The sequence below is a fragment of the Bombus pascuorum genome, chromosome 1 (assembly GCF_905332965.1).
Source record: "Bombus pascuorum chromosome 1, iyBomPasc1.1, whole genome shotgun sequence".
NCBI classification, from domain to species: Eukaryota; Metazoa; Arthropoda; class Insecta; order Hymenoptera; family Apidae; genus Bombus; species Bombus pascuorum.
The window spans coordinates 31,072,984-31,089,149 of NC_083488.1; the positions used below are offsets into that span (position 1 = coordinate 31,072,984).

Below are 16,166 nucleotides of genomic sequence, written 5' to 3' on the forward strand. Positions count from 1 at the left end.
ACGAAGATAAAGTTGATTAATATTATTGGAAGATTTTTAAATCTTATCTTCGTAATGATATTAAAAATGACGCGATAGATATACAGCGAGGGGATATTACTCTGATCTAAATGACGAATTCAGAAATGGCAACGCTATTAATAGAATTTAGTATTCTCGTTATATCTTTTCTAAGGAAGCAATATCATTTCCTGTTATTATGCGGCGACAGATAAATCTGTCGATAATATTCTTTTAAAGGTGTTACGAGTCGGAGCAGAATACGCGTAAATGTACGCGCTCTCGATGGAATTACTTTTAATCTGTCGACGTTATTTTTAGAGATCTCAATTGGAAAGTCTGTTAGGGAAAATGATTGGCAATTGGGGTAATTTGGAGCGAACCGTGTTTGCGAATGTATAAATACTGAATTTATATCGTAGCCGGCGCCCGTGAAATGTGTAGAATTTCACGAATTTCCGGTTAGGCGAGTGAGAGTGAATGTGTCAATCCGGACTGAAGTCGTATGCTGATCGCGTCGTAGTCGACTCCAGAGAGTTCTATTCTATAATATAATATAACGATGTATAATTATTTCAAATGGTTTTTGCTGATTCGTGAATGTAATATAAAGCTGAATTTCTTTAAATAAACAAATCTATACACTTTTCACGCCGTTTCGCTACAGACTGATCCTCCATACTTGTCTATTTTGTCTACTTGTTTCAAGGCGAACTTTTAAAATATATAAATCTGTGCGCTTAGTGTCTCATTTTGTAACAAACTAATTTTTATGAAAAATACCATTCCACCCACGTATCGTAATTTATATCGACGTTAAAAGTCACGATATTCCTATACTTCTTCTTCTCTGTCTATCTTTTAACGTACGTTTTTAACATATACTCTATTAAATATCGCATTCTTTCAAAATCCGACACGCACACGCAATTTTCAAGCGCGTTCGTAACACATTGAATCTCGATATTTCAGTGATCTCCAAATAACACGTTGCAGGAAATAATCACCAACCAGCAATAACAGTCTCGTATTATCGAGGTGATTAGCCGATCGATCGTTTCCTTCGATTCGTTGCGTAGCTTCCCAGCAACGTCTTCTAGCTAGCAGACCGTTACCCGGCATTTAGCAACGATTCATTACGATCGCATCTCAATACGACCGTGTATACGAGTACATACAATTTTATCCAGACCTAATTGTATACTAATGAAAACATAACATCGTAATTTGCGTTCAACGCGTCGCTGGTATAGGATTATTTAAGCTACTGTAAACTCTGTCTTAGGTGCTCGTGGTCAATCCGCGTACGTTGTCCGCAGAAAAATGTACAAACGTAGATACATTGTTGAACATCATCTGACGATATCGTTGCCTGACGTCGACGAACAACGCACGTACATTCTGTCAGTGTGAACTAGGCTTAATTCATCATCTTCTTTCCATTTCTTTCTTTGTTTTGCGTAGCAATCTTAAATCCATTTCACGCGAGATACATATGTACTTTCTAAACTTTCTTGTACTCGGTAGGTTAAGGCTAAGAGTAAGGAACTTTAAATACGCGTAACTTTCGAACCAATGGAACTGTAGACTCAAGATTGTCATATTTCGTCTGTATTCATCGAGTAATATATATATATGATAGTAATCAAAAACTGGAAAAAAGAAATTTAAAAAATCGTGGCGGCCCGAGTCGAAGTTTTACTCAATGATTTACTAATTAATAGTATATTAGAATTGACTAGTTACGAGGCACTGGTTACAGACTTGTTTGTAACAATCTTACAATCTTGCGTCGAATAGGATAATCAACGTTCAATACGTACAATTTACATCAACGTTTCATTTGGTTTATTATCAAACTTGTTATTATAACACCTATACTAGAATTCATGAATAGATACTAACGACGTGTAATTAACGACTTGTAAACATGTAAACTTGCCAAATTACAAGTCAACTGATTATCCCATTTCGCGTGAGACTGTAGAATTCTAAAGTGGAAGTATATGATCCGTGTCAATTTGTAACTTGTCGTTTTCTAACGTTATTTATTAATAGGTAGATCGATAAGTTACAAGTTGTACGTTGTAAATCTCCGTTCTACGATTTCATAATTTCCCGTCAAATAAGGTAATTAGATAATATATAACTTGTAAAATTTTATTTATTTCGTTACCAGACTCGTTCAACTTACGCAATGATGTTTTTCCACGCTGCTTTTTAACTTTTAACTTGTGATTTACGATTTGTAACGTCTCGCTAATACATAGACGGTGTTCATTTCAACTGTACGAAATGGCTCGATATTTTCTAACGCATCTAGATTCGGATAAATAAAATTCTACATATCGTACATTGAAATGTACGAGAAACTCGCTCATCTATATCGAGATGGATCTAGTCTAACGAATGATTTAATCTAAAAGCATTTAGCGATATCGCTGTTAGCGTCTGAAGAACCAGTACATCTCTTATGTCATTCGAAACTGTATAGCCAGGCCAGATAATTACACGTACGTTACGAGAGGAATGTGGCTTTCCCAACTTTTCCTCTTCCTGCTTCTACACGTTCGTCTTTCGCTGTCTTTGTAAAACGAAGCTATCGAGCAACACAACGAGAGATAAACACGAAACAGACAGGAAAACGATCGAAAGTAGTCGTCCACTCGAACGTTGATCGTTAACTCGTTGTTTAATCAACTTAGAAAGTTGCTCGCGCTCTACTTTAATACTTTGCTATACACGCGCGCGCTTTGCTCATCTTTCTCAAAATTCTTGTTGTCTCATAACGATAACGCATAGGTGGAGGACAAAATAGCGTAAAGGACTTGCCGTGGAGAGCATTAACGAACACATACATGCTGTTAGGATTAGGCCATGGTTACAATGGATTAGCTTAGGTACGGTATTTTTGATGAACTAACATTCTAATGGATGACGTCAAAACAATGAAGTATACAAGATTCTTATGAGAATAAGTACTTACGTTGCATGCATTTCTTTCTTCACGTGTTTCATTCGTCGAAGCACGCATCCACTGAAACCATAGCCTTACTCATTACCTGTGATGCACCAACAGTATTATTTACAACATTTTCAATATCGTTCATGCTACAATAATGATATATGTAGAGTATGTACCAAATGGACTTATACAGCATTTAACTATAAGAGTATCAAAGTGTTGGTATAATCTCGTTTAATACGTTTAATACCAGTTCCGTACATGTCTTTTCCATCTTTTCCTTAAAAAAAAAGTTGCTATTATTTTAAACGTAAAGAAACATTCGCGTCCGTTCTTGAAGCAACAGCCCAATAATCGTATCCATTGGTAAAAATGATAATTTTCTCACTTTTCGTTAACGAATCGTTTTGACTTAATCGATCTACCTAATGTTACAAATAATTTTATTTTAAAGTAAGATAAATGTTATCTGGCATAGTAGATGAGATACGTAAAATTTAGCCAGCAGTCAATTCGTTAAAAGAGGCATCGACTGTATTCGTCCTACGCGCTTCCGTCTTTCTTCCCTCACCATCTCTCTCTCTCTCTCTCTCTCGCTCTCTCTCGTTCTCCTTCCACCCACGGCTCGATGAATGCATCATGCGTGCATGCAGTTCGCCGCGCATTCCAGTAAAGTCCCTGATCTCCTGCCCTTGCGGTTTAGCATTCTCGTTAAGTCGCGCTGGAATGCTTCTCTTACGTATTTGCGAATAAATCGATGATTTTATGAATAAATCTCAACGGCAAATTGCAGCGGCTACGGCAACGACGGATGATTAGATCGTAATCGATTCGATCCGTGGAACAACCTGTTCTTAATTGCAAAATAATTTCTACTTAGCGACGGTTTGATACGGAAAATTTATTATTGTCGTGACAGGAATCGCGGCTACGGATTGCTCCGTTCCAACCGCAGGTAGATCCGCGACACTGAAGCCTCTGACGCGACAAAGAATGCGCGCGAGAAACGCACACCGTCGACGCGGTCGACCATGACCAATAAAATACCGTCGTGCAATGAATATTTGCCGAAATAGCCAAGTGTTTTGTCGCGACTATCGGCAATGATAATGCGATCTATGTGACAGCTGACTCGTACGTTAAAATCAAGCGAGAATTATTCCAGCGGTATCCTAACGATTGGAACGCGAAGAACGTTTGATGCATATGCGTATGAGTTACGATTATACACGTGTGCACAAATGAGTCGTAATACAGAGTGGTCCGCGTGAACTGTTGGAAACCGTTTTCTTGAAAACTATAGCAGACATCGACTAATTCTTTTCTACATTTTAACGGTATCAGGAGATTAATCGCTACGAACTACGAGGAACTTTTCTGTGACGACTACAAAGGGATGCAAGAGAGCGGCTCTCGTTCTCTTTAATGCAATGCCCTATTAATTTCCGTTTGTTGGCATAGTACTTAGAAAACTGAATAACATTTGTTCGAAGCATCTTTCGTTATTTTGCATAATCGACGAGTAGCGACGAATGGAAAATCTAAAGACAGGCTCGAGCCAAGGCGCCAGACGGTAATTAAAGCAGACTTAATTTCCAAGATATTCGCAAAAAGTATATTACTACAGCGAATTCTGCCCATAACTATGCGTCCGTGACAGCGTATGCGCTAGTTATAAGATAATACTATTGAGATATGTCGGTCGTTTTATTTTAAAGAGAATAGGTAAGGAAAATTACGAAGAAGCAAAAGAAGAAGAGGAAGAGGAAGACCCATAGGTTACGACTGAATTTATTTCGACGATAATCGTAAGAGACACCCGCGCTCTCTCGGATAGGATATAGGGAACGCGGAAGTGCGTATGTACGTGCACGTTGAACGCGTAGCTTTGTATAGCTGCGAACGTTCATAAACCGTGGCTCTGCAAGAAGCGCTCGTCGTGCAAACAACGACGCATCCTATGATACACGCAGGAAATGCTCGTCGCCAGTATTGTAAATACTGTGACAGACCTATATGATATTCGATATCTATGGTCTTTCGCTTAATATTTGCCGTATACTTTATAACTGTAATCTTTATAGCGTAACTATCTATAGCAGCAATTTCTCGCATGACTTTGCGTAAAGAAAAATTCAATAACGGGATATGTCGGAGAATGTTGAAAAAGAAAAATTCTGCCAATTGATTAATAAAGAAATAGAAGTTTAAGGCCGCACACTTTAATAATATAGAGTCACGTCGATAACACAAATTATTAATAATAATACGATAAGACACGATTAACTTCTATGTAAGTATGTATACCTGTAACTATCTATATTCTTAATTATTTAGCTGTTTTTACATTTAGATTTTTGTTTTCCTGTGAATTGTTTATCCTTAACTCCATTCTATCTTTTCATTAAACCGTTAATAACAGATACCGTTCACTAAATTATTTCCTGTTAATAGATTTTAAGTTCAATTTCACGATGTGCTCGTTTATGTAGCGTAATCCACGTCGTGATCACGATACACATGGTATCTGCTTGACAACTTTAAAGTTTACGACTGTAGCAAACGACAAGGTAAAGTATTTAAAAAATATGCTTTTAATACCTTTCTTAAAGCAGGTAGACAGATCGTTGGATGTTTCAACAATAATCGCGCAATGCGTTTTTATTTATCTTTATTTATGAGGCACTCCTTAAAGAATTACAGTCGAAGAAACGAAACTCTACGATAAAAACCGAATCTTTGCTCTTCGCTTTATCACGCGTATCTCTCTTATCTGTCACTTAATCCTGAATACTTCAACCGTTCCTCCCAACAATTTAGTTCGACAATCTTGCTAAAAGCCAAGTCTACAATTGTCCGCAGACACGTGTCGCAGCCGATCAGTGGCAGTCAAAATTCAAGTCGAGAAACAATTCGCCTATAAAAGCCACGTCCACACTGGCGAATAATTGTCGACAAGCATACGTCATTCGGGGAAAAGTTGCGAATGACACGACGCGGTAATTGCGTGTCGAAAGTGAAAATATTTTTTATCAGAGAAAGTGAAAAAATTTTTTTATCGGAGAAGTTTTCTTATTTATTTGTGTGATGTTGCAGATATAGTGACATACATGTACATATACCAACATATGTATATACTAATTCCAACTTCGATGGATAAATAAGAATACAGTACACAGCGACGGTATGTTTAACGTGTATAGCGAATATTTTCTATAATTGACTGTCTCTATAACGCCACGCGAGTTATAAATTTCGATATTTTTCATCGAACAAGAATAAAAACTTATGTCAAAAGTGTAAATGCGTGTACTACGGTATGCATACATATTATACGAAGCACGCATACGTAGAATACATGGAACAAGGTACAATCGAGTGATTTTACGATATGTACCTGTGATAATAGATAGAAAATGCAGCATGTCTTAATTGTACCGCTCTGGCACGTCCTGTATAACTTATATACATGTATACTTATTCGTTATTTTATGAATTATGAAGCGTCACGTTACACCTAAGGCCGGCTTCACACAGAGATTCGCGAATCGTGGTAACCGAGGGTGGTGGTTTTTTTTTTTTTTTAAATCGTTTATTTTGCCAAGATTTGTTTTTTTTATACATTTTTGAAATTCACAATAAACAATGAATTTGAGTAAAGTGTGTTTGAGGGTGGTGAAGCCTCCAGAGAGGGTGAGGGACACGTTTGGGGCTACATCGATGATCGGTTATGATCGCGCAAGTACCTAATCTTCTTTCTCATCGAGTAAGAACATGTACATGTTTGTAAGTAAAAGTGAGCCACGTCAGCACTCTAGCAGTTTTGTCAGAAGGTGCCAATGTGGACCCACATGAAGTTTAACGGTCCATCTCTATATTCCTATATCCATGACACGTACGTGTAGAGATCGAAAGAAGCCTTCTGGAAGGAATACGAGTCTGATTGGTTGTTTTTGGCAGACTCAATACAGTCGCGAAGTTACGCGCTTGTAAAACAATCAACATCGCGTGATAATGAGCGACAGAGATCAGCGGTACCTTCCTCGCCCCTGTTCCATCCCATGAGACTTCTCTCCATCTCCGAACTCCGTACATATAATCAGTTTCTATCATACGCGCATCGCGCTGCGCGTATCTTCGTGTGAAACCGACCTATCCGAAAGTAAAACTTGTTTTTATCCGAATATCACAGCGCTATGTGCATATTGTATTATTAGGTTGTCCGGAAAGTGTCTTTCTTTTACAGACACATCTTTTACAACGACACATCTTTATACAAACATGAAACCTAATCTGTCGGACGTTGTGATCTTTATTTCGATGGAACAAAATGGATCATACGTAATTGGATACAATAATATAAAACGGAAAATGTGCATCTATTATTTCCTTATAAAACGAAAGAAACTTTTCGGACGACCTAATACTTTAGCGTAATAAGCAGTCTATTTACAACTTGTACAGTTTCCATTTCTCAGATTAAGACAAGGAACTGTAAATTTCCTCTCGTAACGACATAAAATTCCTATTGCAGAAGGTTAGGAATGAGTTCGTGCAAAGGATACGAACAGCCGATTCTCGCAGACGAAGAAGAATACGAACAAATTTCAATGAACATCAAAATATAAATTCCAAAGAGGGAGACAGGATTCAACGAGATTCATCGGTGTCCGTCGAAATTCGGTAAGAGTAGAGAAAGAATAATCCTGGTACGATCTTTAGACAAATCGTCGCTCTAGTTTCAATCTGCTGTACCCCCGCTGCTTTGTAAACTAAGGAAACCGAGTTTCAAGATTACGAGTTTCAACACTGTCGCGTGGAGTTAGAAATTACAAGAACTAAACGTTTGTTGCTCTCTAAGCAGAATTTTCATCGCGTTACAATGAATTTGTATTTGTGTTGAAAACAGCAGCTAATCTTAGAAACTAAGAGGACGAAATGGCAAGAGGCTGTTGCGATCGTTACGCAAATGACATCGACGTTAAATGTGTCGAAGCCAACGATGATTGAGAAGGCAACGTGTGCCGGCTGAACGATATATCAAATAAACAAACTGCCGACAATTGAGTCGCCGCCAAGCATCGCATAGTCTGTCCATCGAATTCGATTTGACGATATCGCAGAACTGAAGCATGGCTACCTTGGTAATTGCGGATTACGCGGTGATCGCAATTACGATGCTCGTTAGTTCAGGAATTGGTGTGTATTACTGGCTCACCGGAGGGAAACAGAAATCGACGGAGGTAATTTTCTTTAGGTGCAATAATTCCTTGGTGTAAAAATTGTTTCAACATTGGACGCGTTTAAGACGAGATACATAGATTTATTTATATATATGATAGGAGTATTTCATGGCGGACAGATCGATGGGAGTGGCACCAGTCGCAATAGGTTTAATGGTTTCGTATCTATCTGCGGTTAGTTTGTTGGGTGTAAGCTCAGAAAATTACGTGTATGGCACTCAGTACGCTGTGATCAACATTTCTTACGGACTTGCTACTCCCTTCGTCGCTTACTTATACATGCCGGTGTTTTTCAAACTTGGCAATGCCAGCGCCTTTGAGGTAAGTTTCTAGAAAAATTCAATTTCAATTTCAATTTAATAACTTTGTAAAATAAGAACCAAGACCGCTAAAGAATCGTCAAATATGACAATTTCATTTTAACGTTACGTAAATTATTAGTGGTTCGTAGCAGTCAATGATAGTGAAACTTTTATTGTTTGTAAACAGCACCGATAAGATATAGATAGTTCTGAGTAAAACTATAAAATAGTACACTAGAACTACGTTTATTTGAATGCTCAGTTTCTATTGTTCCAACTACTATCGAACGTAATTTTGTAAAACGTATTTTCGCAAAGTAAATTCTATGCGTCAAAAGAGGAACAGTTGAAAGGATAACACACGAATCCTATATTGTTTCAAACAATAATCGAAACTGCTCGGTTATCCGAACTGTTTTGTCTCCCTGTTCGGATAAACGAGATTGTATTGTATACGATAGAGAGAGATATGGGATAAAGCACGGTTATGACAATATATATATATATATAGAACAACGTATAGAAAATACAGCAGGCACGAATAAAATAAAAAGAAATTTTCCTATGCTTTCAGTATTTGTACAAACGTTTTGGTAAAGCGGCGAGGCTGGCAGGAAGCTTCGCTTTTATGCTTCAGCTGCTTCTATACAGCGGTGTAGTGCTGTACGCACCCGCACTTGCTCTAGAAGCTACCACAGGTATCTCGACAACTGCGAGCGTAATCGGCATGGGATTAGTCTGCACGTTTTATTCGACGATAGGCGGTATCAAGGCAGTCCTCGTTACTGACATATTTCAGAGTCTCTTGATGCTGATAGCCGTTATCTTGGTGATCGTTACAGCAGCCGTGAATGTCGGAGGTCTCGATCAGATATGGGAGATCGCTCGTCAAGGGTCGCGAATAGAATTCGACAGGTGAACGTACCATTTTTCTGACCATATTCGTACTAGGAATGCATAGGTCGCTAAAAATAACATTTGTGTGTTATGGCATTTGTATCGTGACGCTTGTATGATATATTTATAACTTTATTCTTGTTTTGCTTTCTTTCTTCTTTTTATTCTTCACTCTTTCGAGCATTAGAGTTAAGAAGCAGTAAGTTGTACTATTAGAACATAGTGATAGCGCGTTTGTTATAGTTCTGATATTTTTTGCGATAGCTCAACAGATCAATACGTAGCTGACTTGTGCAATCGCGTTTGAAATACAAGCAAATTGCAAATGTGATTGCGAAGGCTGATAAAACTTAAACATTTTCTTCCAAGCTTCGACCCGTGGTTCCTACGAGACTTTTGTTTCTCGTGACGAATACTATACGTCGCGATGAGCAAACGATTTGGCCTTGAAAATCATGCTCAACGTAAATTTCGTTATTGCTTCTTCCAACAGACCTGCACCGGTCCGAAGCTACAGAAACGCCTCTCAAAGACACGACAAATAATTTTTTAACAAACACTCTGTACATCCTCGTACGTAACTTACAGAGCACTTCCTAATTTTAAGTTCGAATAAGACATATAATATAACCTAGTTTTCGTTACAATACGCATGGCTAATAAGTGACGACTTAATTTTATAATTAAAACGTCCACTTACGCTTATCGCGAGTAGGTACTCGTATCAAGTGTCTCGTACGATGTTACTTACGGACGATAATGTATTTGCAGAAGTCAGTACGTATATGATTGTGGTCGGTCTGCAAAACTCGATTATGATGCAGTCTCATGGAACCTAGAAGTTTGTGCGTGCATCGCAACATCTTTCAACGTGAAAATTACAATTTATTCTCGTTATTAAATAAATAGGAAGAGCCGCGGCGAATTGCCAACTAAAATCTCAATTTACCAGAGTTCGGTAGATATTACGATATTATTACGCTTTACGTATCGTTTAGAACAGCGAAACAATCAGAGCATGATTCTTTAACCGTGGTTATAATACGAACCGTTATGTTGTATAACACGAGTATAACAGTGCGCTAGCAACTGGTTAAATCGATTTTCTCTTTGGCATTATATATTGTAAATTGCCACGAGCGTGATGCAGTTAACACACTTTCAAATACCATGCCGGGCATGAAACATTTATTTTACGAGGAATCCAGTCGGGTATCGATACTGACAATGGTATGTGCATTCATTCAGCATTTCAATGGACCCAACGGTGCGACACACCTGGTGGAGCTTGACATTTGGAGGTTTCTTCACCTACCTTTCCTTGTACGGCACCAACCAAGTTCAAGTTCAGAGAATGCTAACCATCAAGTGAGTATCTACCCGCTGCTGACTTTCTATACAATGCGTATGTGTCCCACGATACCGCCAATTATACACGTTCATCGGAATTCCATAATTAATTACCGTAAATCAACGCGTCGTCTTCGTTGATACGCTTCTAAACATTAAAAGACAATAAAGAATTTCATCTCGACGTTTACGAGTATAACGCTGCGCTTGTCCGGCTATTTCAAAATTTGCCGATATATCGAGAAAAAGAACACGAACAAATTTTCGTGTAACAACTCTGTAATAAAATAAGTACCGCGTGCGGAAGTTTTCTATTGTAAAGTGAATTATGTTCTCATCTTAACACTTTAACGCTTTTCTGTAGTATCATTTTGATAAACAAAATATATTTTCACCGTGGATAACGGAGGGATAAATTTCCGTCATCGATAATGATTAGCAAAAATAATTTCCGCTATCGATTACAGGTAACTAAAATCGCTTATAACGATTGTTCGTAGCTAGAATATTTACAAATGAATATTTTTTAATCGTCTATTTTTCTTGAATAATTCCCTTGAGATTTAGCGAGCATGTAAAGTTTTTCATTTAAACGAAAATTAATCTTTTTGCGCTTGGAATAATAGGTAACACGATACGAAGACTGGGAAAAACGTACCAAGTTCAATTTTTACGTTGGTTGCTGGTTGAAAAGTACTAGATGTTCCATTTTTATTATTTCAAATAATTTCATCGTGGGAGTTATTTCAATAAATACACGCAAACGCTAACACAGCTTCTGTGTTAAATTCATCTTAAATATAATTCAGTAAACATTAGCAAACTCGTTACCTTTTTTCGATATTTAAACAGATAAATTACAGATTAATTAATTAGATATTACAGATAAATATTTACGAGATAATCAAATATATTATTATAACCAATATCATTTATAGCATAACTAGAATAAACTCGAATTAACCTCGTTTAAGATCGATCGGTAAAGTTTGTACGTAATTCAAGAATCTTCAACCTACTGTTCCGCTAATCCATTTCGTAGCAGCAACAAAAACTCGTAAAACGAGCAAATAACGATGCACGATCTTCGAATCGATCGATCTTTCCTCTTTCTTTCGTGCAATCGTAAATTAACGTTCGATAAATCAACGAACCGGCTTACGAACGAAATTTCTATACAACTCGAATATTGCGTATCCCGATCCGAATTCCAAAGGCATTGTATTCATCTCGAGGCATATTATCGCGATTCTCTTGTTCGTAGCGTGACGACACGACAGAAAGACGGAGGAATTTTCCTGTAGACTTTATCCGAGCTACGTATCTCGCATGCATACCGCCAGTAGCGATCGTTCGATAAATCGTTCTTCGTCCGTTACGCTGTTGATTCGGTTTAACGATAATCGTCCATAAAATTATCGCTATGGCCGAATTTTTCGCTTTTAGAAACGTGAAGGACGCGCAAACTGCCATTTGGTGGAGTTGGCCATTGTCTTCGTTGATGTCTTTGGGCCTATGCTTTGCCGGTTTGGCGATATATACCAAGTATCGTGATTGCGACCCCCTTCAGGCCGGAAGAATCAACTCGTACGATCAATTAATGCCGCTTTACGTGATGGACATGCTCTCCGAGTATCCAGGTGTGCCAGGACTTTTTATAGCCGGCATCTTCAGCGCTGGACTCAGCACCATCTCCGCCACGGTGAATTCCCTAGCCGCCGTTATGCTCGAAGATTTTATCAAACCCGTATATCGTTTTCGGTAAGATTCATAACACCGTGAAACGAGCCGAATCTACTATGCCTTCGGTCATAATATACGATAATTTGTATTTAGAGGATGATTCAATGACCCAGAATAAGGTGAAAATCGAGAATGACAAAGTTGCATTGGAGGCTTCGTCTTTTAGAGAACGGAGGTTGCTTTGTCAAGGACAGAAGCAGATAATTGATAGAAATCTATTCTATATTGGGAAATAAGTTAAAAATGTAAAATGACATTTTTTTCGTTTAACAGCACGTCTTCGGGAAAAGCGAATTTGAATATATTTGGTCGCGAATAGACCGCATTGATTTATGCGTTTATACGGAAACTATAAAATCTCTTAACTCGTCTCCCCTAATTAACCCATTGCGCTCCGAATTTTATTTCAATTTCCTTACCAGCAGCTCCAAACGCTTTTAAATGTTTTATTTGAAATTTACTCTAACTAGAAAATAAGACAATTTAAATAAATAGAGGAAGAAACAAATTCGCTTAAATAACAGTTTTATTCGCGCTATTGTCATATTTTCTAGTTTTTAAGCGTATGATATATCTAGGAACAATTTCCAGGTTGCAATCCTGGTTTTCTTTCGCACGTTTCACAAAAAAAAAAAAAGTGGGATTGAAAGAATGCCGAGTGGAACTCGACAAAGGAGCTCCTGAGATAAAAACTGATGTCGAGTCACACTCGACATAGGAGTGCAAAGGGTTAATATATCGTTACTTATCTCTTGGTATTCCGATCGCTCGTACAAACCCGCGTGTACGTACGTGCGATATATGTAATCCACTACATCAGCATAGAAACAATTAATACTATTTCAGGGGCAAGGAGATTAGCGCAACCGGATCGATCATAGTCAGCAAGATTCTGGCTTTTATAGTCGGTATCGCTTGCATAGGATTGGCATTTATGGGTCGATTTCTTGGCGGGCTTCTTCAGGCTGCTTTGACGATTTTCGGCGTGGTCGGTGGTCCTGTGTTCGGCATGTTCACTTTGGGCATGTTCACGCGGTTGGGAAATCAGAAAGGAGCCATCATCGGACTCTTGACTAGCCTCGTTTTCTCTTTATGGATCGGTTTCGGTCAGCCAAAGCCACCGATTCCGAACAAAGTGAACGTCACCGCCTTAAACTGCAGCTACGCCGATGCATATTACTATCATGAGAAATCGTCGAATTTGCATTTCGAATACCAGTAAGGAATTCGCCTGCTATTCATTGACTACGCATATTTTCAGTCTCCGTTCTACGCACATTTTCTGATACATGCAACTGCTTCTTAGCTTTCATCATTTCAGATATTTTTCGAGGTTTAGCGTAGTGGGAAATAATATTTCGAAAGTCGTATCTTCTAAAAGAAACTTTTTCCCAATTATTTCGTATTTCTATTTATTTATATTTATCCGCATATTAGTATTCGAGATTATAACTGTGTTGGATATAACTAACTGTATTCGATATTACAAACAAGTATTTCATTTTGGATATTCTATGTATACTTGCGGTACATTTTCGTTACAAGTACACATATTTGTCCTTTGGACTATCTACTGTCTAGTTATTAACGTTAATTGTATTACAGAATTATCGTTATCGTTAAGAATATTTTTATCGCTCACTGATCTCATAAATTTCTTCCTTATTAAATATCTCTGCACGTATATAAAATAATTCTATATAATTTTGTCATTTCAATTTTTCTTATTCAACGCTTCATCGATGATACGCTTATAAAAATAATCGGCAGTTGTACAAAAATAGAATTATTTCTAAGAATATTTTGCGAGGGATATTTATTAACGTTATTTGAAGAAAGATAAATGTACAATATTATGCGAAAGAATAGTATCTATTACAAACACTTTTTCTCAAACAGAAATCATGCTTCTTACCACAACTTACTTACGCTAAACTACGTCTGCACCTATTACATCAAATCGCCAACGTTTTCCTTAATCGCAAAATTAATACTTATTCCACGTAGTACAATTTACCATAATTGATTTCGAAGAGGTAATAAATTATACGGCTTTTCTGTTGCAGGCAAAATAACAATGACTCGTACTTCTACCTCTACCGTATTTCGTACATGTGGTACTGTCCACTAGGAAGTTTGATCAGTTTCGTAGTAGGATGGATTTCCAGTTGGATTTTGAGTTTAATTCCACGTAAAGAATCCAAGAATACGCAGCCAGAACTTTTCGCACCGACTTAATCATCGCGACTATGTAGAGAAGAATCGAGAAATTCGAATGAATTTTATAGCATAGTAGCACCGCGTACGTACGCTGATTCGCGTAACGAGTGACGCAACAGACATCTAAGAACGAACTTGTTTACATACATACATTCATACATACACACGTAATTTTACGATAACGAATAACCACCATCGTCTTCTAAATATCCTAAGATTTCCACTGACGCTCGAGTTACCATTAATCGGTTGCATTATAGAATTTTTAAACGAACGATCGCTCCTTAGAAGATACTGCCTCGTCATCCTATAATTTCCAACATCGTCACGAGCAACGTATGTCTGGTATTTCTGCGACTAAAAATTACACGTCTCCTCGTACAAGAAAACAGAGCTAACTTATCGATCGTTTATTTGCAACGCGCTATGGCTCGCAGAAATCTCGCGATTGGCCTTCACCTAAAAACAACCGAAACAAAGCCCAAATCCGTGCAACAAGGTATCTGTAACGTCCGTCTTATTTCAACAAAAATCTGATCGATCAAAGGAAAGGTCGGTTAGAACCGAGAGCCTATCGTATCTTGAAAAAAAGAAAAAAAAAAAGAACATGTTAGGTAGAATATCTTAACTAACGAAAAGCTAGGTACCATTCGAAAAAGTACGTAGAAGATCTGTCGGAGAGATGGATCGGACGAAATCGTGGTCGATATTACACGTACTCGGTTTCCTTTCGGAATTCCGATTATCGTCACGAGGCGTCAACCTCTTCTCCTTCTCTGCAATGAGGAGTAGACGTAAACACTACTCGAACCACGGGTGTGCTGAACGTTTACCGAAACGTTCGCAAATCACGATGGAATGCCGTCAGACTAGTGTTCCCGTGCGCGGCACACGGTGACATACAGAACGAAGCAACGACCCGTGCACTGTGCAGCGCTTACGTAAGGAAATAACGCCGTATCGAGAGAGACAGAGGGGGATGGAGGGAAGGGGAGTAAGAGAGAGAGAGAGAGAAGAGAGACCCAATGGACCACCTCGTGCTTCGTTTCGTCTATATACTAAAGCCGCGTATTCAACGTGGTCACGTAGTACGCTTGCAAATGTTTGTGAGCTTTTTGAAATGTTAATGGGCGAGCGTGCGTGACAAACGTTTGTCAACCACTTCTACTAAACAAACGTTAGCAAACAAGGGCTTGTTTATGAGCACCTGTCGCTTACGCATCGGTACCGCCAGTTTTTAACTTTAACCGTACGGAGGTCGCGGTTATCAATGTGCTCTGAAACATACAATGCACAGAATAGAGAAATCAGAGTAGCGTAAATCAGCTCATTTCCAATTTTCGCAAAATAGCGTTTGCAGTTTATTGTTATAAAAAATTGATTATACTTTATGGAGTCGTGAAAACGTATCGTAACAGATAACAAAGCTATAACTTAAAATACATT

The 16,166-nt window shown here is 38.1% G+C and overlaps 2 protein-coding genes across 9 annotated transcripts in view; one reads left to right on the forward strand and one right to left on the reverse strand.

Moving 5' to 3' along the window:
• Nucleotides 1-16,166, reverse strand: part of LOC132910036 (protein expanded-like) — a 119,691-nt gene that overhangs the window by 63,514 nt on the left and 40,011 nt on the right. For 3 of the 8 annotated variants that reach the window (XM_060965442.1, XM_060965480.1, XM_060965470.1), the window contains exon 3: nt 2,987-3,037. The exons of the other annotated variants lie outside the window; for them this stretch is intronic. The gene's annotated coding sequence lies outside the window, so the exon portion shown is untranslated. The remainder of the gene's footprint in view (nt 1-2,986; nt 3,038-16,166) is intronic. 8 annotated transcript variants of the gene reach the window in all.
• On the forward strand, nt 7,607-15,718 carry LOC132910035 (putative sodium-dependent multivitamin transporter). The gene is made up of 8 exons (XM_060965405.1): nt 7,607-7,648; nt 7,875-8,208; nt 8,308-8,529; nt 9,085-9,425; nt 10,656-10,775; nt 12,204-12,518; nt 13,347-13,718; nt 14,567-15,718. Exons 2-8 carry the CDS (start codon nt 8,098-8,100, stop codon nt 14,736-14,738), a joined length of 1,653 nt encoding a protein of 550 aa, XP_060821388.1. The 5' UTR covers nt 7,607-7,648; nt 7,875-8,097; the 3' UTR covers nt 14,739-15,718.

What these genes read in the sequence shown, in the direction of transcription:
- LOC132910035 (XM_060965405.1), top strand. Translation starts at nt 8,098, where the DNA reads ATGGCTACCTTGGTAATTGCGGATTACGCGGTGATCGCAATTACGATG. An exon ending in TCGCGAATAGAATTCGACAG is followed by an intron (nt 9,426 to 10,655) that starts GTGAACGTACCA and finishes GCATTCATTCAG; the next exon opens with CATTTCAATGGACCCAACGG. An exon ending in AATTTGCATTTCGAATACCA is followed by an intron (nt 13,719 to 14,566) that starts GTAAGGAATTCG and finishes TTTCTGTTGCAG; the next exon opens with GCAAAATAACAATGACTCGT.